The 25,156-nt window shown below is 45.2% G+C and overlaps 1 protein-coding gene across 1 annotated transcript in view; it reads left to right on the forward strand.

Annotated features, from left to right (window-relative positions):
• The window catches only part of lrba (LPS responsive beige-like anchor protein), a 181,634-nt gene that overhangs the window by 72,601 nt on the left and 83,877 nt on the right, over positions 1–25,156 (forward strand). The window contains 3 exon segments of the mRNA XM_056409971.1: positions 8,131–8,195; positions 11,062–11,170; positions 19,973–20,139. Of these exon segments, the coding sequence (XP_056265946.1) occupies positions 8,131–8,195; positions 11,062–11,170; positions 19,973–20,139 (341 nt within the window).

Here is a 25,156-nt window from a genome sequence, read left to right on the forward strand (position 1 = left end):
GATAATCCTTTAAGAGTAATCCAATAACATCAATCCTAACCCGCTAATCCAATGACCAAACATTATCATATATTCCCAGCCGGCCCCACCAAAGTTAACCTGTTTAACAGATGGACACTTCTCTCTCCCAGTCAGCGGGGAGAAGGACATTGACTTCCCCAAACACTTGGTTCCTCCTGACCCTTGACCCTCTGACCCCCAGGTTAGAAGTAAGAGTGGCTGAGGCATAGAAGTTTAAACCCCTGCAGTCAGGGGACAGGTCGGGAGTGCACGGTCATCGTGCGCCACACGATCAATAACATAATCTGAGAAACGAGGGAACCAGTTGGAAGCCGAGTGGCCCTGGAAATAAGAAACAAAAACAGCAAGCCGAACCATTTGCGCGCTTCCTTACGTGTGTTTTATTACGCCTTCACAAGGTACTCATTTTATAAATGATGTCGGTGAAAGTGCACACTTCTAAATAGTAATTTATATCCGTCGGTGGATTTCTTCTACGCCACCGTCAGTGAGGCTTTGATGGATCAAGAGCAGAACATGTAGTATGAACGACTTGGGGAGCGGAAAGGGTTCTGGGGAGGAATGTGATGGAACCGGGGGACAAAAATACTTTCCCCATCGTTTTCCTCAGTCGGACCCACACCCCGCTGTGCAGTTAAACGGGCACACAAGGTTCAAGATCAGTGCAAATGAAAGTGTTTGGTGTGTGTGTCCCTCCCTCCTCCCTCCTCCCTGTCCGCCCTCACCCTGTGCTGTGCTCCAGTGCCCCTTTACAGCCCTGCCACGCGGCTCGGTGTCCCCGCCAACACTCTGGATCAGAGGATAATATCTTCTGTATATTCTTTGAAACGGTACTATCCTATGAGACGTAGAGAAAACACTCCAACACCAACTGGCACTTAGTTCTGCAGGCTCCCTATCGCTGCCAACTATGCAGCCAGAGGAGGAGGAGGAGGAGGCGACGGGGTGTGTTGTGTCAGAGGAGGTGGGGGTTAGGGGGGGACTTCCTGACAGGAAGTGAAGTCTAGCTGTGAGGGGAGAATCAGACAGGAGACTCCTTAAAATATGGAGTGGCTTTTTAATTTGGCTCCCAGCCGGTTTGACTGTGAGCGGGCTTCAAGTGGCTCTGGACTGGAGGGCCTCAAGTGGCATCAACGGTTGGTTATTTATACCCAACCTATAATCGTGTTTCAAATATATGAATTTCCTTGACAGAGCCCTCTCCACCTGACAGGCACTGTTAATGTAATGTTTTCTTACCTGACAGGTCCCAAGTTATAAGACCCTGGAATGTATTCTTATGTTCCTCCCCCCCCCCCCCCCCGCTATTCTCTCTTGGCCGTCCTGCTGATAAAATTGTATCCTGGCTCCGTCGCTCGGCTCTGGAGTGGAAAGTCTTCCCTGCCTTTTTTTAATCTGGTAAACGTAAAGCTCAAAACACGGGACATTGAATCCCTGTCATTCCTGCTCCTACTTCATTGTAAGCTCATCGTCCGTGTAACTTACTCAAGCAACCAGTAAACAACATGAACCAATACAATAAGTAAAAAACGTGGGACCCGGGTTCAAAACCCGCGTGTGGAGATGCAATTGTGTCTCCTTGTGATGTGTGGGTTTCCGCCCACAAATTGACCTAGAAGTGTCACCTGGACACATCCATTGACACACGTGTAAAGTATAGAGGAAAATAAACGGCCTCATATACGTCTGTATCAATAACCTAGATCCCTTAGTCCCCTGGGTCTGCGGGGGGCAGGTATATCAGTTTACACAATCTGAAGCGCCTGTAGAGCAGCGGAGCCCAACGGCTCATATCGAGGGAACTTGGGTGAACTGATGTCCATCCTCCAGGTTTGGTGCCGTCTCCTCGAAGACGTCACCAAATGTGTAATCACGGGAAAGCAGCTGGTGATCTGATCCCGGGGTCGAGAGCACCGGGCATCCGGCCTCAGAGGCTCCTCAGTCTCCAAGAGTCTTAATTCTAAAGAGTCTACATTCAGAACACAACAAGACAATTGTAATGTTTTTATTATGGCACGCACACCATATTACCATATTCAGAAAGTGTGTATTCAGAAAAAGGCAAAAAAAGCTAATGATTTTTCACAAGTTATTTGTAGAGTTAAACAAGAGTTTCTCAACTTAGTAGGCTGGACCCCTTGTAGTCGGTTTGTGGTATTTAGTCCATTGATATGTTTTTAGTTTTTCAGAAAATAAATTGGTGTGCTTTGAAAGATAATTTCTATATAGTCTATGCATCATGCTCTTTATATCAAATGCATAGGATTCCAAATCCTCATTCCTGCATTGGTTCTGTTGGCGTGCATCAAAATTGGTTGTCTGGAAGAGCTTTCGGAAGAACTCGGCCAACGACCTTCTCTCGTTCTCTCTCTTTCAACAGGAGGATTTATTCACTGATCACATGTAACAATACAAGCTCGCATGCGATTGAAATCAAAGCGGGAGTCCTCTCTCAACAAAACAGGTTGAAACCCAAAAAACAACTCTCCCCCCCCTCCTCCTCTCTCAGCACCCACATTGTCATGACGTCATCCTGACCTCGGATTGGCGCTCGTCTGCTCCATCGCCCCTTCTCACAGGACGGGGCCCTCCAGCAGCCTCGTCCCCTCTCTCATTGTAACAATATGACGTCTGTGTGAGCCGTAGTACCAACACTTTGAGGAGCAGACGTCATATTTATTATCGGACACATTTTCCATCTGCTATGTGATGATATTCAGAATTTGCAGGAACTGTAACACAACAGTCCCTTCAATAATTCCGATTTAACCTGCTCTATCAACGCAAAGAAGTGCATGCAAAACCAATTAATGACTTTACATAACCTTGCTACAAAGACAAACGTGTACCATTTGGTCCTGATACAGAAATTAGAACGTGAGATACTACTCTGCATTTAAATCAATACCCTCATCTAGGATAAGGAATATGCTGCTGAGAGGAATTACAAGATACATTTTGAGTTGCACATGGTGGAGGAGGAATGGCACAGGCCTTGGGGTGAGGAGATGAAATCAGTATTTCTGTTTATAACATACAAACTGTTGTCACGTGCACACACACACACACACACACACACACACACACTGGAAAGACAACCAGCATGTCCTGTCAAGCACCTGCATCCATAAACTTAATTTCTGTCCCAAATCTTTATTTGGATCTTTTAGAAAATGATCAGAATGAAACGCATAGCAAGTGAAACAAATATATTATTAGAAGGCGAGATCAATTTCCCTTTTGTAATGACCGTGTCAGTGACAGGGCAGAAAGCGGTTGTTGGCGTATGTGTCCTGTCGGTTTACATTGATGTTCAGTCCTAATCGGTGACCCCTGGTTTAACATCCAGGTCATTTCAGGTAGAAGAAAATGGAAAAAGCGAGATGCTGTTGGATTCATACCTTTTATTGAGACTTCTGGGCAAAAGTTGTTTTACTTTAAGATTTTTTTCCCAAGTGGTTGGAAGCGTAGACTTCCTAAACCCAAGATCCCAGACCACAATGGTCTGCTACTGGCTGATTGAATATGATGCAGATTTTGAATCAATTAGCCACCATCCACTGAGCTTCTTGATCGGCTGCTTTCCTGTCGCCTGGACAATAGCTGGCACGTCGCACGAGAGTCGCTTTAGAAAACGGTGAACGACAACACCAGACGCGCGTGCTATTGTACCCACACATTGAGCTGTCATAAATGCTTTGATTCTGATGATTTGTGAGCCACTGGCGAGAGCATGGAGCATGTTCTCTTCCGTGCTTTCTTTCATCTCGGCCTCGGAGTAAGCTTCCAGCCGTTTAATTTCGAAACGCATGTAAAATGTAATCTGCACTTGAGCAACTGGAACGCGAGAGGGATTAAGAGATTTACTTTGAATTAGTGGTTTGGGAAACCAGTCCGTACTGCAGCTTTGTGTATTTCGTTTTATCGCAAAGTTATGCAAAATTCTCTCTTGTGTACTAAAACGTCAAGATCTACAGTTCTTGTGCAAAACCAGAACAATGAGGTACTGATTACAGCAAACCAAATTGTGGCTCGCCACAATAATAAAACTCTTCTCCGGCGTGTTCATGTTTTTCCGACGGGAGGACATTCTTTGTAACGGAGGTCAACATGTTTACCGATTGGTTGCGGCTGCTCTCTGGCTGCAACTACCCCCAACTTTCTATCCCAACGTCACAAACCCGGCCGCAGCTCCCTCGACGCGGCGGCCCGACGCAGGCTGCACTTTGCCGCCGCTCTGTTGCGGGGGTTTTTTTTGTCGTTGGAACATAAAGATCCGTTTCACTCTGAGCGAAGCGGCCGCGCGGTGATTTAAGATTTTCTGGTTCGGCCACGTCATTAAAACACACGGACATGAAGCCAAAGGGAACCAAATACCAGATTTGTTCAAAGATAAAGACTGAAAAAAGGGTTTTATGACGAACTGCCGTCTTAGGACGTATATTATATACATTTATGTATTCCACTCGCACAAAGGTTTAATGGGCAGCTCATCAGTGTCGTCACCTGTTTCTGGTTTGTTCAGGGGTGAGTTTCACTCTTTGTGTTACTGTAAGTGTGAGTTTATGTAGTTCTTTGAGGGCCCCGCAGTATAAATATTTTGACATGAGTAAATATTCCCTCTGTCGTGGATTTGATCACGCAAACACCAATGCGAGTCTGTTTTTCTTTAAGCAGATAACATCTGAACACACATGTGGACTGTCGAGAGCTGGAGTCGACACACCGGTGTGAAGTTGGCCACACGCGCAAACACACACACACACGTTGTTCAGACAAAGCCGCATCAACAAACTACTTAACGTCTGCTTCAATCAGCCAGAAGGACAATGAGGAATAACATTTCATAGCTCATAGTAAAAAAAAAAAAAATGTTTTCCTACTCATCCGCACACATGGGCTCTTTGTTGGTTATTTTTGGTATGCGGTCGCTTTGCACTTCAAAAAACTGTTTCATGTCTGGTCTTTTCCCCCGAAAAAACATTTGGTTAAAAATGTCACCAACTGTTATCGAGTCAGATTTATAGGAATGTTGTCTTGTTAAATTATTGTTCTCTGTAATCAAACATGTGCATTTCACTCGGTAGCGTCCCGTTTAAAATTATAATTTTTTTGTCCGCACTGCATCGACACATTTGACATGAGGATTAATGCTTTTGTCCCTTCTTAAATTGTATTCCCGTAGCTTTTAAATCAACAAATACCCGTGATTATGAGTGATGCCACCGAAAAGCACAACCGACTTATTTATTATTTCGGGAGAACCGAGGCGTTTCTCTCTTCAGTGTTGGAAAATGTTTTCCTTGTGTTGTGGCGAGCCCGATGTTTGAAAGGCACTTTTTTTTGTTGCTCATGAGGTCTGTGTTTTCTCACTAGTGGTAGTGGTATATTTAGATGATGATTATGGATAATCAGCTGTAATGACGGAAGCGCATGGCGTGTGTGTTTAGACTCAATGCCAGCGTCGTGGAACACAGACCAAATAGAGCTGTCGTGTCGACTTCATATTGAGGCGGGCATTCATGAGAAAGAACGGTCACACAGCGTGGCCCCTTCCAGCTATATTAAACTCTCTCATTTCCGATCGGGATCAAAGGACAGCCCTCTCTCTCTGTCCTATCATCAGTTAGGAGGTCAGGTTAAAGGTGAGAGGTCACAAATGGCTGCTTGTATCCTCTCATCAGGAGCGCTGTGGTCCTGGCTCCCGATTGCAGCCATAAAAGCTGTGACACCGCTGACCAGGGCAGCCAAAATCCAATATTCTATCACTGACCTGTCTCGGTTTCCTTTTTGTCACCGCGAGATGTCCCTCAGATCAGGGTCATTGCTTTTTTAATTCAACTAGCGCAGCCATTTCTTAGCCCATAATGACACCATTAGTCTTGCTATCGCCTTTTGTCTGTGTCCTCGAGATGCCAATGACCCGCACGCCCTTCCAAACCTAATTTAGCTGTGCGGTAATCATTTTATTTCAGCTGAAGACGCTTTTAGTTCTGCTTTAAAATCTAAGACTCCTGGGTAAAATCCCCCAAAAAGTATATTTTAAAGGAATCTCATAAAGGAAATGTAATGTCTCTTGCTTTTCTAGTTCTCCAGAGAGGATGACTCTATTTACAGCCTCACTTCCTGTGATGTTTATTTGAAATCCAGAGAGCGCAGCTTGGCCCGGTCTGGGATATCCCCACCGCCACGGGCTCACGCTCATGGTTAATGTCCTCCGACTACAGCCTGTGCTTCAACGAGAAGGCACCGAGGCTGCTCTCGAGGCTGCTCGCACACACTTCCTCTTCAGCGAGCCTCAGCCCCCAAAACCCTCCGCCAGTCCTCCGCTGAAAAACACCAGACGTTTGTATTCCCCGTGTGCCCTCTTTATTCGGAGTGCGTTGCAAACGCGCTCGATGCCAATCGGGTCCTTCAGGACAAAAAGCTGTTTTGAATTTGAGGTTAAGTGTGAGGTTGTTATCCGCGTGACGCACAGTCGGTTACGCAGTGACGGTGCGCAGGCCTTTCGGAAATATGGTTCCCATTGCCTCGGTGCGTGATTGGTTCTGATGGTTTTGCATTTGTTGTGCGAAAAGAAAACAACTGTGTGCTTTTGGAGAATCATCATCGTGTGTGTGTGTGTGTGTGTGTGTGTGTACACACAACTGTGTTTGGATACGTGTGAGAAATGCTTGTAAATGGATCTTCCCTTCCTCCTCGTAGCGCTGATCCCCTCGTCCCCGTGGGCTCTCGGTTTACTGAAAGGCCAGTCGCTGCATAAACACCGCGTTTCCTCCATCAGCTCCAGATGATGACAGCAGCGTGTGTGATACACGTCCACATTACCGGGCTTTGACTTCAGAGGCCTTCTGCAGCTGAATTAAATTAACTCCATTAACATCCGTCTTGCCGGCACTTTATTAAATGGAGAATTTCTTAAAGAGTAAAATATCTTTTAATTAAAAAAAATAAAAATAAACATTTTCACCACTGTTGACATTATTCTAACGCATTTATGAACAAATGACAAGATTTTGAGAAAAGCCGAATAATGTGCAATGTGGTGATTAATGATTTTCTTTTCGTGAGTAGTTTAGGGCTCTAACTTGAGGTTTTTCACGCATATTTCTCCATCTCCCCAGAGAGGAAGAAGGAGGGGGGGGGGGAGCTCTGAGGTTCAGACAGGCCCCCATGACCTTGTTGCTTTATTATTCTTTTGACGGTTGTGTTGAAGGTGTTGAAATATTGAACAGAACATGAGAGACGATGACCGCCGAGTTTGCCTTCTCTCGTTGTCCCTTCGCAATTGAGGATTTAAAGTCGCACGCGGCTGCGGTTGGATTGTTTAGACTTGACACCTTGAACCATAACGCAAGTCAAAGAGGAGGAAATGTGTGTATTTACTCGTGATACATGCTCTATCAACACAGCTCTGTCACTCTCTACCACCAGTTTGCCAGCTGATTATGCTGGCGAAAGCAGTCGGTGAGGCTTTTTAGACGACAGTGGGGACCCGCGGTGGCGGGAAAGCTTCTATTCCACTGAGTCGCCGTTCGTTTGAAGAGGTTTCTAACTGAATTTGACCAATTAATCAGTCGATTTCAAAGTAACCTGCAACTTTTTAGAAATACATGTTATTATTCAAGCCAAATGCCAAACATTTCCCAGTTCCTGTTCTCAAAAAGTTCTTGCTTTTTTTTCTGTTTTGTTTAATTGTAAACTAAATATTGTTGGGCTTTGGACTGCTGATCCTCCTCTGTTGCTCTCCTGAAGGTTTCTTCCCTTTTTTCCCTGTGAAAGGGTTTTTTCTATTTCTTGGGAGTTTTTCCTGATCCGATGTGAGGTCCTGGCACAGGGATGTCGTATTCAGATTGTAAAGCCCTCTGAGGCAAATTCATAATGTGTGACATTGGGTTATTCAAAATAAATTCAATTGAATTGGTCAATAAAAATAAATCATGGTGATTTATTACTTAAATACTGGGAAAACTATTTGACTATTTTTAAAGTAATAGTCTGCATTTCTATTTTGATCAGAGATTCATTGGACCATGTGTACAATGTAGGTTTGCAAATTGGTCACGGTATTTCAGTGCTGGCGTTGACGTTTTGTGTGTTTGCTTGCAGGAATGGCAGAACTCCATCCAGAAGAACGCCGGTCTCGCCTTCATCGAGTTGGTCAACGAAGGCAGGTGGGTAACTCTCACATGCCGACTGCTGCTCGCTCTCCATTATCTCTCCAACCTCTTCCCATCAGCCACTTTCCAATTTCACCATTCCTGGCTCGCGTCACAGCCCCTCAGGCCATTGTGATAGGGTGGCTATTCAAGATCCTGGCCAACAATCAATGATCGGGAGGGTTGTTGGAAGAGATTGGGAGAGGATGGACGATCCTTGAGTTCAAGGCTCCATTCGATACGGCAGGCCTATTCAACTAGCGGCCCGCGGGCCGGATGCGGCCCGTTTGAGTTTAACTACGGCCCGCAAGACTGCCTGCAAATCAGTATAGCTTGGTAAGAAAAAATAAAACTGATGGACACGCCTCTTTTATACATTGAGACATCTAACCCAGAGCCATTGAGTTTCACTGTTGCCTCAACCAAACCTGTATGGTTACATCTTTATGTTACGCACCCGTGTTGGTTGCCGGTGTTACACCCCTACTGGTTTTCAGACCTACTGGTTTCCCTGCGCGTGCGTTGTGTTCTCTTCACGTCTGCAGCGGGGTTCTGTCTCGCGCACCAGATTTGTCACACATTCACAAACATATTGCTGGAGATCTTCAAGCCACCGTTCATATCCATGTCGGCGGTTACGATTGTATAAGTGAGCAGTGCATCACAGCCACGGAGGAAGAAATACATTTTCGAAAAAATAAAAATAAAAAGATCGCCTGACCTGGTTTCGATCCCTTTCACGCAAAAGGAGTCTGCACTCAAAGACGCGCAGTCTGTGCGCTGCGCCACCAGATATTAGTGTCATTCCAAGTAATTTATATATTGATCCATTAAGTCACATTTCTTATGTTTTCATGGGAACAGTTTGGTTTGGGATCTGAAACAACTGGTTACCTTGAGCGGATATTTACACTTTGAAACATGTTTATCGTGATGCTTGTTCGCAACACTTTTGCCACACAATACCGACGCATTTTCGTGTGTGACTGTTTACCTGTGGAAATATAAATTACTGTTTTTCATTTTTAGCCATTATTTGATCAATATTCTGTGCGGCCCTCACACCCCCCGTGATTTTCTTATTCGGCCCACTTGCTACTGAAGTTGAATAGCCCTGCGATACGGGCTCTTCCCTGAGGGATTTGGGGAACGGAGAGGTTAGGTAAAAGGTGACGGGGGCTCTGATCGCTGGTTCCTCTGTGACACTTGGGAAATCGCTCTTGATGTCATGCTGTCCCTCTGTCAGTTCATGGCTTTCTGGTTGAGCCTTTATCTGCCTGTAATCATCTCCTCTGTCGTCCGCTGCCTTTTTTATTTTGTCTATTTTTTTCAATTAGCCCGACAAATGAGCCCTCCCCATCTCTTCCCAATAAAACGCTCTCATTCCCACATCACTTCCTCTTCTTAGTCTCAAACTCATCAATTTCAGATTGAGAGAGCCACTCTTCCATTATTGATCCTCTGCTTTTAGAACCAGCAGAGGCTAATCCACACTAGTGCTGATGAGACGAGCAAAGTACAGCAGTCCAATGGGTTCTTTGTTGAGGACAGGATTCACAACCAGAACTTAAGTCGGGGTTCCACGTGAAAGTTCTGTATGCGCATGTGGTTCTGGTCTGTCGCTTTGTGGGTCATTTATACACGATTACAACAAGATTAGCTGAAACAACCTACCAATTACAGCGGGTCGTCATTTTATTTGACTAAATCCAGATTGGTTGCTGTACGCAACAGTCCACCCTCATTAGGTTTTGTGTAATTTCATGTTTTTTTCTTTTCTGACTCTCGCAAGAAAGTAGATAAAGAGGAATGGACACTGTGTGCAGGAGAACGTAAAAGAATTGTTTTGGTGGAAATTAATTCTGTACTATCTGACTTAAAAAGAGCACTGTCCCTCCAGCTACACCTGCAATAGCTAGGAAAATACTCATTTCTTATGCTGAGTGAAAAGTGGGTCACATCAGTTTTATTGATTATATAATATGGGAAATACAAAATAAAAGACTATAATAATAAATAATGATAGGCCATGACTGGGTTACTAGTGTTTTCTTGACACTTTGGTCAGTGTGATGGTCAAGCGGGTATTACATGGTATTCTATGTGGTAGTAGAAGTATTGAATGCAACTGTTTTATCTTCATAATGTCTTCAGAGATGTCTGTTTTGTCCATATGTACAGTCTTGAGCACAGGGCGCCATAAAGAAGGGCAGCGGCTTGGTTATTGATAGCGGGGCCTCGACAGGGCCAGAGAGGCGGCAGAGGCCCCAGCACCTCCGCTCCCCTGCTGCCCTGTGCTGAAACAGCAGTCTTAGGTTACAGTCATCCCCTGGTCCATAAACCCCCACCCCACAGTCAACCCCCCCCCCCGCTGGCCCCTGGTCTGTTATTGTTCCACTTTGCACAGTCCTGACCTTTACGGCTGCAGAGAGGTTTCTTAGACCTACACACACACGCGAAACATGCATGTTTCATCAACGCTGATAAGAAGAGGGAGGTGGTCTACGCGTGTTGCAACACGGGCAGAGACCCTCCCTCTTGTCAGATGCATATCATTAACAAATCAATTGGCACCTGCAGCCCAGTTATAGGATCTATCTGGTTTGGATTTTGTTCTCAAATTCGATTTTCTGCTTATTTTCCACGGCTCTTTATCACCATTTTATGGATATTACATGGCTCTTGGTTACACAATATCAGAGTGCTAAGCAGATGTTTTACGAATCTCAAGGTTTTATGACATTGCTAAGCAGCAATGTGACATTTTCACCTCTGACTGACAAAGATTTAATTCCGTGTAACTAATACCTTTTTTTAAAAATAATTGTAAATCCATAATGTAGTCTTCCAGGAAGCTGATGTCCGTCTCCCCTCTGCCTAGGCTGCTGAGCCACACCATGAAGGACCACCTGGTTCGTGTGGCTAATGAAGCTGAATTTATCCTGAGCCGGCAGCGAGCCGAAGACATCCATAAACATGCAGAGTTTGAGGTGAGATACTGCACAGCACTGGCAACTCAGGCACGGACAATTTATTATGGAAGCAAACGTCATAGTCATTAGATGTGGAACAATGTTACGGTCTTTTCCAAACCATAATAATGTTGAGGATGTGGGATCGCTGCCTGCTGTAGCAAATGTCGACGCAAACGGAAGCTCTATCCTGCAACATTAAGCGTAAATCTGTGACTTTTCAAACAAAGTTTCGTCGACGAAGCATGAAGTGTTGCATTCGTGAAGCGGTTTTACTGTGTCGCCGGAATCCTGTCAAACTCACCAGGCAATGAGATTCCATAAAAGATGATTTTATAAAGTGAGTAAATGGGACTGCATGTGCGAGCTGACAAAAGTCATCAGCGTTTCTCAATACAAGAGTGTCCAAAACCTCTTTTTCCACACTCTTTCATCCAGATGGATTCAAAGATATATCAATGAAGAATGACAGATTTAAACTTTAATTGCAGGTTGGGAGAATGAAGGATGATAAGGCGGTTGAAGGATTCCAGTCCAGACTTTTTTCTTCTCCGTACCAAGAAAGAAATGTTAACCAAACACAATCTGTCATAGCACATTTCCTCCTGTGAGATCACAGGAACTCGAGGCTCGGACAATGAAGTCCAGTTGTAGCTTTAGGCCCGTTGCACTAGGACTCCTTTGATAGAAAGGTTTCATAGTTTGATATTCCCACTGTATGCTTTGTCAGTGAATATATTTCATCAAAACACGGAAGGGAGAGCACAGTGGCTCTGATCCAACGACGACTTAGAACTTGTCCATCAAGCTTGAAGGTCTGTCACAGCAAAGCTGGAGGGTAAATGTTTGCTTTGAACGTGCGCTAATCGTGAACACACACACACACACACACACACTGGTGATCACGCTTGGCACGTATCACTAACCAAACACTGTGTAGTGTTAATTTATCCTCGTGCCTCACCGTCTAAATGCAGGCTTGCCCCTGAAGCCCCCCCTTCTCTCTCCTTTTCCTACAAATGTTGCCATTCAGCTGCCGGGCCAACCCCATCATGACCCATGGGCACCCTTAGTTGCCTGTTTTCCGGTCCAACTCTGCCCCCATCCCTCCCCTGGGCTTTCTGGATCTCACCAAAATAATTTCCTGCGGAGATCCTGTCCACGATGCTCCCGCTGGGGGTGTATTTTGCCCGTGACAGGAATATGGCATCCTACCCTCTCCGCCATCCCTCCCTCCCACATTTCTCAGGAACCCGACGGCACTAAAAATCTGCCGACAGACCTGAGAGGTGCTGGCCTGAAGGGCTGACTGTGTGTGAACCCACCGCCTCAGCCCTAGGCCCCCTCTTTGCAGTAAAATGTGATTTTTTTTTTTCCCCCTTCTTTTATTTTTTCTTAAAGGTTCAATGAAGGGTCTCTCTGACTTTGGGGTAACGTAAAATCCATCAAGAGTGCTGGACGTCGATGAGAGGGGTGGGGGGCGGGGCGCAACTCCTGCACATCAAAGTTGGGAGTCAGTCATTTGCACACCGTCTGACATCATCTCCACTTCATCTGACATCATCTCCACTCGTCACTATTAACACAGACTGGAGGAGCGTGATTATATTCGAGGTTGTTGTGGCAGTTGTTTTATCCATGCGGCACACTTTATGAAAAGGTGTTTAGTCTTTGTGGTTCGACCGGCCTGCAGCATGCAGGCGCAGCACAGACGGGGCTCTGAGTCGGTTGTCTGACTGGCAGCAATACAAATTCGCCCTGCGCTGCATTGGATGGTTCTCCATCTCTCAAACTCCCCGGCATTAGTCCCTGATTCCTAACCTGGCTTACAGGAGTTTAGCATTGCACATATCAAGCTGACTGTCCCTGCTTCTTCAAATCCAACTGGCTGTTTAGCTTTTTTTGGGATTGTTTTCAATCCGGTTTGTGTGTTGTACCAGATTTCTTAGAGCTGAATCTTCTGTACAAAGGATACTAAAAGCTAGACCGTCATACACTTGTGTGTAATTTATTATACCAGGAGTTGGACATAACAATAAGCTATTTAACTAATATAATTCCAGTCCTGTTATTACATAAACCTTTCGTGAATGTACAGTTATTTATCTGATGACCAACGTGCACGAAAACATGACATGAAAAGTCTTGCTGCTTATTTGGTAAGAGTACAAAGAATAGAAACAAAGGATGTTGGCTTTCTACAGTCATATTTATAATTTAAAAAAATATATATATATATAAGTATAAGAACGTGGGCGTAGAGCAGCACAACACGGTGTGCAGTGCTATCGGGTCAGGGGTTGTTAATTCCAAATGAAGCACCGCTATCAGTTCCATGAGATGTCACTGAATTGACTGCAAATCCACAACAAATGGAAAGCCATAACTTTTGTTTAGTTGTGTTTTGTCATTGGGAACTTGCTCTCCCGCTGCAGCCTTCCAGCCGGCCTTAATCAGATACGCGGCACAGCGCATCCCAAACTATGTTTCACAATTGAATTCCCCACTTAAATGCAGTTGCTCCTCCGTGACCTCTGAGAATAAGTGAAGCCCTGATAAGTCTTGCTCTGATATTGCTGTATTGATTTTTGCCCCCACACAAGCTCTGCTTGAGCCTGCGAGAGCCAACGGTTTCATTTTGCACTGCCACAATAAAACATAACAGGCCAATGAAACATTCCCCCCGAGAGCGGGGGTGGATGGGTTTTGAAATATTTTTCAGCTGTTTCGCAGTTTTTTGGAAGATGTCGTCCTCTTTGTATTGTGTTGGCGTGACACTAAAGGTTGGTTATTATTTTGTGAGCGAAACCTCAAAACAGGCCTCCAAAATGACTCGAGCTTCATAGTCTGTTACACTGGACGTGTGGGGATCTGCGCGCTCATTGCCAGAACATAATCTCACTATACTGTTCTGCATTTTAAGAGCTCCTGCTCTAGTTACACAGCCGCGGCAATACCAAGGCACACGAACAGAGAATGATTAAATACATAAAAACAAATTTATGTTTGCTCCTTGTCAGAGTTCATATCCTTTTGAAGGCAGTGATGGAGGATTTAGATACCCGTAACATATGCTTTCTCTCTCACACTCTCCCTGGCTCTCTGTGGGACAGAATTGAGTTATCTTTGGCCCTGAGAGTAAGTTATTACACTGGGCTTAGGGTGAAACAGATGAAGATAACTAGCGGGAAATCCAATTACCTTTTAGGGTTCTCTATCTAAAAGGATCCTTAATGTGAAGGAGATCTACAGATCGGATGCTGCCGCCCCGCGCGCCACATGATAGACTCTGATATCTTCCAGAGGAGCGGGAAAGGAGAGGGGAGCCCAAGAGATAGAAAGGAGGAGAGAGAAATCGAACTCCTTCTTTTTATGGGGCTGTTCATTAGGGATGAAATGTGGTGGGCTCAGAGGCACAAGGGCAGATAAGAGGTCCAGATAGGCAAGAGTGAGCAAGATCCAAGTCATTTCTATTCTTTCTTACCCATCCCTTCTCAGTCTGTGTGTGTGTGTGTGTGTGTGTATATATATTATTTATTGTGCCCCCCTTGATTCATCTTCTGCTGTTCTACGGAGTAATTGAATTGACTGTCTGAGAGATCCTGTGAAAGCCAGACGATAGTGGCTAATTAGTGCTCGGCGTCATTGTCCTCCCTCGGCTGAGCTTGTAAAACGATCTGCTGCTTTCCCCACATTAATGACATTAGCATTGAGCTGATGCTCATTATGTTGAAGTATCATAGCCCTGGTCTCTGGGAGTGTGTGCATCACAGAGCTGAGTATCGCAGAGAGAGCCTGGGATGCACTTTAATAGTCCACTGTAATGTAATTGTGATGTCATAGGTCGGGTCAGCTCCGGATCTAACTTAATCTGAGCTGTTACTGTACATCCCAATTTATTCATAACCCGGGCGGACAGATCAGTTTATTGATTCCATAAAAACCTGAGATTTACTTTTATAGTTGCAGAAGTAATCAAATGTTGCTCAAACGCGCACACACACACACACACACACACACACACACACACACACACGACACACACACCACACACACACACACACACACACACGCACACACACACACAACACACACACCACACACACACACACACACACACACACACACACACAGAGAGCCAGAGAACCTCAACTCCCACAGGCTATTTACACCACATCAGTCACAGCGCTCCGACTGATGGCTGCCACCAACTTGCTGTCATGTAGTTGTCGCAGCTGTAATGTAGCATGTCAGCAGGGCTGGAGGCCCGGGCACCTCATTATGGGCAAAACTGCTGTCAAGAGAATGAACATGTCTATAAGTGTGATAGTATTTTGGCACAACCGTCAGAATATGGATGAAATTTCAAAAAGAGGCGAACAAAAAGCTCCTCAAGACTTGTCAAAATGTAAAGCGAGTTGGCCTCTTTCAGCATTGCTGTCGGTCCCTTCTTGGTTTTTTTATTTAATTAATTTCTTTCCTGTACAACACGGACTGTTTCACTGAAGACCCCAAGAGGTCAAATGGGAGAAGTGGGTTCCAGAAGACGGATGGGGAACAGTCCGGCTGACTTTGCTGCGCACTAGAGTCCCCAGGTACCTCCTCTGTAGCTTCTGCCCTTATGTTACTGGCTAACTCCCAAAAATATGATTTTCCCTCCACATCCTCAGGCGGTCTCCTTTTTTCAGCTGGGAATGTTCTCGTTCTCTTTTTTTCCCCACGAGCAAGTGAAGGTGAAGGCTTGCATCTCTATATAAAAGTCTGTTACAATGATGTTCTACATGCAGAGAAGTTGCAGCGTGTTTAGTTGCGTGATGCATTTAAGTGTTTACTGCTTTAAATTTCATACTGTCGATAAAAATGTCCTTTCAAATTCCTCCTGAGCTCAGCGCCCGTGCTGCTATCTCTCCGCTATAAGTAGTTTTTTTTTTCAGGCAGCAGCCGATCCAGAGGCCGTGTATTGCTCATCCGGTGGCGTCCTCTCTTCATTTGACTATTTTTCACCTCCACGCGACAGAGCGATTCCTCCCGTGGCATGACCTTGAAGCCGAGCTGGAGTCATCGCGAAAAGATGGCAGCGACGCAGACTGATGTGGCGTGAGCAGGGTGCGGCTTTGCAGAGACGAGCGGTTTCTGGGTAGAGGAGATGAAGAGGCTGCCAGTTGAGCCTGGTGACCAGTCCATTACAGATCTGCCACAGACTGTGAGGGGAGGAGGAAGAGGAGGAGGAGGAGAGATACTTTGATGAGTGTTGCGCCTGCGTTAACCTTGATGGCCGCTAGCAATGTGCCGGAGCCAGCAGCGAGGGATCGGTTTCAACGGGATTAGATTATTTTTTTCCCCCCCTTCTGAGCTCCGAGAGGAGAGAAAAATCAATACTCGGGAGCGCGGCGTGACAGGGCATCATTTCAGGATTGAAGTGGCTGTCAGCCATTGTCATTTGGTGACTTTTGTTCGCCATTGTACTTTTAAGCCCTCATTTTTCTCCCCCCTCCTCTTCATTTCACTCGTTTCTGCCCGAGCCCATTGTCTGAATTCCCCCGGTGACATTTTATGTTGCAATTTGAAAACTAGAGGCCAAGAGATCAAGTGCAAGGGAATCTCTTTGAAACCAATTGGTAGACTGGTTCAACGTCTACTTTTGTTTTCTGCCGACCCCCATCCTCCTTTCTCATTTCACCGTCTTGTCTCCCTAGACCTCCCTTGTGATCCAGGAGGAATCTATTTGTACTATATTTGCATTCTTTGATACCAGACAAGGACGAGCCTGATGCCTCGCCTTCCTCTGGACAGTTCTTCTGCCCGCTTGTAAATGAAACCCTCTGGGAGTGCCTGTCGACGGATGTGAGAAATTGGAGATTCTCGCCGAGCCTTGGAGGGCGCGCAGCCCTGATGTGCCACCAGTGTCAAGAGATTGCAAATCAAGCGCTTTAATAACATCTCTGCTGGTTTTGTTTCTTCCTCCCCGTTCCCCGACAGAACCTGGTACCGTCAGTCGGAAGGTTGAAGGCTCACTGTGGCACAAAACCCACCTCTGGACCCTTTTCTGTCACTCTAATTGATAAACATAGGGCTGATACCTTGTAATGAGCCTCCATCCTCCAGCCTATTACACTGGTTAACCCTCTCGACCCAGCGCGGGGGAGGAGGAGGAGGGGAGCCAAGGCATCATCTGACAACAACTACAGCGTTCGGATAAAGCTGACACTGTTGCAACACCACAGTTGTGAAACTCCCCGCCCCCCGCTCATTATTTGTAGAATTGGCAAGGCAACAAAAAAAAAGTGATAACCAAAGCAACCATTTTTGAACATAAAAAAGATGTGATGCGTTTCCTTCTCCGTCAGGGCTTTGGCGACGTGACGGACGGTCACGCGTCTCAAAGCTTCGTGTCCGTCTGTGCGCGACCGCCATCTTCTTCACGACGGGATTTCCCAGGCGATTACTGCTCCCTCCACTCCTCAGTCTCGTCCCCCAGCAGTCCACTTCCTCTCCCCAAACACATCCGTAGTTATTTACGTGAACTGTTGATGAATTGCGGGAGACACGACTCAGTGTAATTGACTCTATTTTAATAGCATTTATCATTTCGTCCTGCTGCTGCTTGTTCCTCCTCCCGCGCGGCCGGCTGCGCCCGGCGATCAGCCGGGCCGTGTAATGGAAGGCGCTGCCCATGATTACAGTGTCGCAAGTCATAACGGTCTCACCGGCAGCGCGTTGTGCCCCGCTGGCCGTCTGGGTCGGAAGTTAGCGGAGGCTCGGAGTCTGCCATCCCTTTTCTTCAGCTGCACTCTTTTAACTTGGTAAACAAAGACACGCTTGTCTCCCAGCGTGTCTTTTTATGGCGGTTTTCTTGAAAACAAATATGCCCACTGACCGCTTTAGTAAAAAAAGAAAAGAAAAAGAAGGCATGCTCCTAATTGCAAACAGGAACCGATACTTTTTAATGTATTTCTGATGTTTCCTCGACATTCTTTGAAAGGAAAGAAAGAACAGTTTGTTTGAAAGTACCCCAAAAGCTCCGTTGCAGCCCTTTTATCCCGTGGACCTGGAGAGAAGCGAATGCACGACGGTGCCAACTGGGAGATTTGGTTCTTCGCTTTAACCCTCATAATAGCAGAACATAATAAGTCCTTCATAATACCCCTGCACACTCTCTGACTTCACATCTACGGAATGACCTCGGGAATTAGCGGTGACTTGTCTTTTCCACTTAACGAGCAAACCCGACGTCGGGTTTTAAAGGCGCAACTGGTGTGTTCAGCTTTTTTTGGGGGTTGTTATTTTAGGGGTGGCTTTGTGAATTTGGCCTTTGCTGCCGTAGTCGACTTAGGCTTTGGATATGAGAGAATCCCATTACAGCGCGGCGGGTTTGGGTGTTTGGGCCGGCTGAACACAGGTGATGAAGTGTTTGTTTATGGTTATGAGTTTGAACCCAGCGCTGTTGATTAGTACTGCAGACGGGGACAGATGGGAATGGACTTTAAAGGAGGACTAATATCTGTTTAAAGGACGGAAATCCACATGGCCATTTATTTTGGCAAAATAGAGAATTTTTACAATTTATACATTGTTGATACATACAGGTATTTCTTTATTCTAGATCAACAAAAATAGTTTTCTGTTTAAAGTTTAACATTTAGAATTGTATCATTTAAAGCCCGATCCTCTCATTCCCTTCCTTTGGTCCAGCCTCTCACTTACCACTGATCAAGATTAATGGACATGCGACACACACACACACACACACACACTCGCATACACACACACACACACACACACACACACGGCAAAGCATTCTCTGGTTGAAGATTTGAAACCTTTACTAAAATGTCCTTTTCCGTGCTCCCTTTATTTAGCCGTTCCCCAGGTCACCGTGCTGGAAGGTCAAGGCCCACATTAATGCCACACAAAGAGACATAGATTGATAATTAAGGCCCAGTGGCCTGCAGGAAAGCCCCTCTAATTTGATTTATACCTATAGATTTTCTGTCTGATATGAAATGTTGTCGTTCAAATTGAAGAGGAGGACCCATTATAAAGCGCTTTACTGGCAACTTTGGGAAAAGCGGGTCGCACTTGTTCAGCCATGCATCTGGGCTAATGCCAATGGGTTATTTTAAGGTTAATTTGATAAGAACATCAATATACAACTGAAGACGCATTAATAATCAATTGAGCTTTTGGTCCTGAAGCCATTTGCTTTAGTTGCTGTTGTGAGAACATGAAGAGGAACATAGAAAGGAACCAGCAGCAGCCTGATGATGTCACTATACAGAGCATGTTCTTAGTTTTTTTTTTTTCCCCGTCCCTTTTCTTATGCTCGCCTCTTAATACAAATTTAACTTTGAAATGATACTTTTAAAGCTACAAGCGCAAAGTGAGTTTGAAATTGATTCTGGACCAGATGGAAATCAAAACACTGTCTCAAAATTCTAGTAGTTGTTCTCAGAAGGTGTTTTAGTTTCCCCATCGCCGCAGAGTTCAAAGGCCCATTCCGGTAACAAATTCCGACAGAGAAAAATGTCCTCCCTGTGCATTGTGGGTATGTGATTTGGCGTGCCGGAGGGCATTCGTAAATGCGTGTCCACTGTTATTAATCAACATGACACGAGGACAGAAATGACCCCACGCTTTTCCTCCGGGTGGACTCCGAGTGGAGTTTCTGTGTGTGTATGCATTGAATGTTTTTTTCCCACATATGTTCCACAAGATACTCGCACACGTTTCAATTTGCATGTCGTATAATTCAGTCTCGTACACGCTCGTGATGCCTTCACTTCCGGGATGTGTCACGCTCCGTTTCTCTCTCGTTCCTAGTCCAACTGCGCTCAGTACGCAGCGGAGAAGCGCGACGAGGAGAAGATGTGCGACCACCTGATCCGAGCGGCCAAGTACCGCGACCACATGACCGCCACGCAGCTGATCCAGAAGATAGTGAACATCCTGACCGACAAACATGGATCCTGGGGAAGCTCGTCCAAAAGGTAAAACACAAGTCTCAAAGCAAAAAGGAAAGTACGGTTGTTATTAAACTTCACTTTGTAAAATAATTTTGAATTTAGTGTAATGGTGACACACACACACACACACACACACACTGCATTTTACGTACACGTTTTGATTATATTATATTGTGATTTTTGTAAATGTAAAAAAAAAAGACAAATAATCCTTTTGTTTGTCTCATTTATCATCATTATATTTTGTTCCCCATATGTAAGTGAGCCTTGCACAGAAACCCCTTTAATCAAGAGGATGCACCTGTTTAGTTTTTTTCTCCCCGTGTGCGAGCATGTCATTTCTCTCAGCCTTGAAATTATTCAAACCACTGTAATGGTTTTAATCTCATCATAATCTTTCTCATCCCCCAATACTCATGGCTTTGATTAAATTTGATTTGCAAAGGTGAAAATGTCAGCTGTGGGTTGAATGATGCATTGACTGGAGAGGGAGATGAAAGCCATTTAAACAGCTCTGCTCCCATTAACAACAGAGGGAACTCTATCCTCCGTGTTTGTTTCGCCAAATAGGCAGCAGAATCCGATGCAGCTATTCCCTAATGATGGCTGTTTGTGCAGGTAGTGGGTAATGGTGGGCTGGAGAGACGGCCGCTGGCTCGCGCTTGTTAGGCTGAACCAACCCTCCAGAGACTCGTCTGGCGAGGGTTATTTTGCTCTTGGATCAGAGTCGATCTCTGGCTGCCTTTTTTTGTTTTCTATTTTTTCCCCTCGTATATCAGGATATGGTGCATCTACTTCCATCTCTTTCTTCCTATTAGTCTTCATGTGTTCTCACACCAGGCTATTTACTATGGAGATTGTGTTGTATGAGCCCTGGCCAGAAAAGGCCCCCATTACTGGCCCTTTATGCCGTTGCGCTATTGATGGTTTTCCTAATGGCTGCCGATGGGCGCAGAGAGCCGTTGGCACTGGGCCTGGGATTGCAGCGCTCTTTTAATAAATCACAATCAGTCCTGTGCCATTACATCAATATTTTTGGTCAATTACTGTGAAGGTCAGGTGGTGCAGCTACGCACCAGAGCCCGTGGTATGCGGGCACCGGAGAAACATCTGGTGCTGAAATCTCCAAACAAAAAGAACAAGTTAAAGGAAAAGATGGACAGGGGGAGGGGGGCAGGAAACAACTCGTGCACACTACTCGTGCACACACCTGCATGCCTGCAAGCGTCCTAATAGAAGAGATGTTTGTTCCCTAATTCCCCAAATGCACCAGCACAAAGTGTGAGGCAGCAACATCCCAGCCTGTGAATACGAATGGGAGGGGAGGCGCCAGGCGTTCTCCAGCTGTGGAAATGAAATCCAGGAACACAAAGACAATACGCCGCGATGATTACGACCTTTTGTTGCTTGCCTGCTCACACGCCATAAAAACGTATTCCCCAAAGTTTCCATTCAATAAAGAGTCTGAAAATGAAAATATTATTTTCTCACAAGCTGATGGGAATTGTTGTTTCCTCACAGCAGGCATCTAATATCTTCTGACACGGTGTGACCCGCCTGAATGCAATTTGTGTCTTAATATCCAGCTTACAGCGGCCCCGGTCTCCGGAGAACAGAGGTGCGAGGTGATTTTCCCTTTTCCATTCCCTGCTTTGTCTGCGGTTCTCTCTCTCTCTCTTTCTTTTTCTTCCCCTCAACATGCAATTTCTTTTCTCCTCCTCTCCCACTCCTTGTCCTTTGCCCTTTCTTGTTCCACTATCTACTACAGTAATATCACCGGCCGTCCGGGGAGGATTCCCTCCACCAGACAGTTGTGGTATCTATCGTTTTTGTGCCCTTGTCTGTCATCTGGTGTCGAGTCATAGACGCATCCACAGCCAGGCAGACAGGGCGACTACCTGTTCATCTCTACGCTTCTGTCCCGGTGCCTTGAGACTCAGGTGTTCAACACGCCAGCCTGCTGTCTTTTTGAGAAAGGCAAAAAAAAGAAGTAAATGAACACCTAGCAAGATGGCCACAAATGAAACAACTGGCAGATGTCATTTTTCCCCCTCTCATCACATTTTATTTTATTTTTTCCCCTCTTCCTTTTGAGCTTGCATCCACTGAGCATCCAGAACAATGCGGTGTTTATTTGGGTCAGGAATCATCTTTCATGCATATGACACCTAGACAAAGTCGGCGGGCAGAGAGTGGAGATGAGGGCAGATGATGGAGAACGCCAACTCACGGTCTCCGGGGACCCGCACTCCTCCTCCTTTCCCCCCTCTCATGCCTTCTCTTCATTGCATCCTAATAGGCTGACTAATGTACCATGGAAATTCACTCTGGATGCAGGAAGCGAGGGAAGTAGAAGGATGGTGGCTGCAGCTGGAGAAGTGCGATGTCGAACCAGTGTTCACACTTTTCGAAAATCCAGAGCTGCTGTTGACAATCTCCTGGTGTAGCCAATCAGTTTGAGGCAGATGGAAGCATTATTCAAAATGAAGAGGTTTCGCTTTCCTCTCTGGAGTTCTGCCGTTTTCCTACTTTGTCGTCATTCCTTTTAAGCCAGCATCAGCAGCCTTTTTTATCTCTGGTTTATTCCAACAATCTTCACATGCAGCTAGTCCTCCTAAAACACACACACCTCGAGCGCCGACTCCTCTCCCTCTGCTCCTCCTCCCACACATAAGCAGCTCATTTTCTGCAGCACCGCTGCTCTAATGGCCGCCCTTAGGCTAGAGGCTTCCCAGCCAAGGGACATCCATCTTTTGGCGTGTCACAATCACGCCCGGCGAAAAATCTTTGTGATGTGCACTCCAATTTTTCTTCAGTAAATCAAATCTTCCTTCCTTCAGAAAGACGAATGCTTTAGGGTTGGAGTGCTATCGAGAAAATCAATGCCGGCAAAATTGAAACAGTATGCCCCCGTATTGATCGGCCTTGTGAGATCGAAAAAGAACAGCTTTGTAACTGTTCTGCTGGACAGTTAGCTGACCTGTAATGGACAAACTATTGATATTAGCATTACTATTTTATCTTGTGCTATGTCATTTCTCCAGCGCACTATTGAGGGAAAGAAGCCAGAGCAGAACACTTGGAAAAGGCTTTTGCTTCTCATCCACTAATGATACACAGACACAATATAGTAAGGATGGGTTTGCTATTATTCAAGGAAATGTAGTTTAAACACTATCCCCATCAGATAGACAGCATTGTATGTAATGGATGAGTAAGTACTATACATTACATTCTATAACTATTTTTTTATTTTGAATTAATATCAGGATTATTTTTCTTTCAATTATTACATTTTTCTTGGCAAAAGTTGCTCATCTCAATATTCCTCTGCCCGACATAATACCTCAATCGATTTGTTTTGTCCGACCAACAAACCAAAGCCTGAAATTACAGCGCTTAAAAACTGACAAGTAAATAATAACATCTCTGAAACTTGAACCAGTAAGTGTTTGGCATTCATGCTTCATAATGATACAAACTATTTTTTATTAATTGTTGTTAATGATTGTTTTTTCTCAGATTTTCCTAAATTCTGCTTGTTGCACTGAAATTCGTGACGGAACTTCCAACTTAAATGCAAACACTTCAAATGACCAACACAGGAATTTCTCAATTCTAACGCCTAATTACGAAAAATAATATAATTATTTTTTTATGAATCACCTGGTAATAAAAAAATCAAATGTTAGGGCCTTGAGTGCAGTTTCAGTTTATTAACTAGTTGGTTAATACACCGTGTATTGCAGCTCTATGCTCATTGTCCAGTCGGTCCAGCAGGCCTCTCGTTGAGCCTTCTCCTGGACTGCAACTGCATCACCCTCCCAAGGAATCAATTAATTATGCTCTGAGCATACAGCCGCTATGCTGACTACAGTTAGGACATTTATGCGCATATCGCATTTTTTATTCTTTTAAATAAATGATTGCATGAGAACATGCGGCAGTCCGATTCATCTCTACTTGTGTACGTTCATTCCAGACTTAAATCACAATTATGATGCATAATACTGAATGTAATGCATGTGTTAAAGCCGAGGTCTGCTCAATGTCGGCGCCGCCTCGCGTGCATGTTTTATGTACATTATGGCCGCGCTGCGAGTGTGCACGCAGGGCTGCAAAAGGAAATGGGACTCCGGCACGTCAGTGGAGATCATGACCATAGGAAACAAGAACATAACTGTTTAGAGTACACTGGCTCTCGGAAATGCATGACACGTGAGGGGCAGGAAGATAGACAGACAGAGAGAGAGAGAGAGAGAGCGGTAGAGGGGGGGTGGGGGGGGGGGAGATGGACTGAACGGGGATGATGGAGAGAGAAAGCATCCAAAGTTAAGATGGAGACAAAGACGAGACTTTTTTTTTCTTTCTCCACATCCTCTCCTCTCGCTGCAGTGTACATAGACCGCAGCGATGAGTGATCGCGTCTTGTTTTCCGGATGGAGAACTGTGCAGCTGGCGACTTATCTGATCATCAGATTGCCTTTTGTTGTCTTTGCGAAAAAGAATAAACACTGTCGCCCCGATCTTTACCGATTCTGATTTATGCACCGGATTTCCTAATTGGTTACTTTCTAAACATTGATAAGTATGTTTGTTCTAATCTGTGTCGCTAACCCTTTCCACAGCTAAATATTTCACCAAAATGAAATCCCGCTGGCTGTTTAATCCCATTTAAATGAGATAATCTCCAAAATGAGCCCGTCGCAATTTAAACGGTCCTTAAGTTTGTCCAGTACGAATCATTCATAACCGATAATAGCTTTTGGTTTGCTTATAAATGCGTCCAATATGCAAACACAAACATGACCTGATGTACTGAGCGGTGGCAGCTGTAGCGGTCCCCAGCTCCCGTTGTTTCCTTTAGTCAAAGCCCCGACTACTTCAAAACCAATTAGCTGGCGGCTCGAGTTTTGTCCATCCATCCGCCTCGATAGTCCTAAACATATCGCATAAACATACTGCACGAAGCGGCCGTTATGTTCCTCTTTTTGTAAACCAGACTCCGTATCATGCGGAGGTCTTCCGACGCGAAGGTCCT

Source organism: Pseudoliparis swirei, chromosome 24, assembly GCF_029220125.1.
Source record: "Pseudoliparis swirei isolate HS2019 ecotype Mariana Trench chromosome 24, NWPU_hadal_v1, whole genome shotgun sequence".
Lineage (NCBI taxonomy): Eukaryota > Metazoa > Chordata > Actinopteri > Perciformes > Liparidae > Pseudoliparis > Pseudoliparis swirei.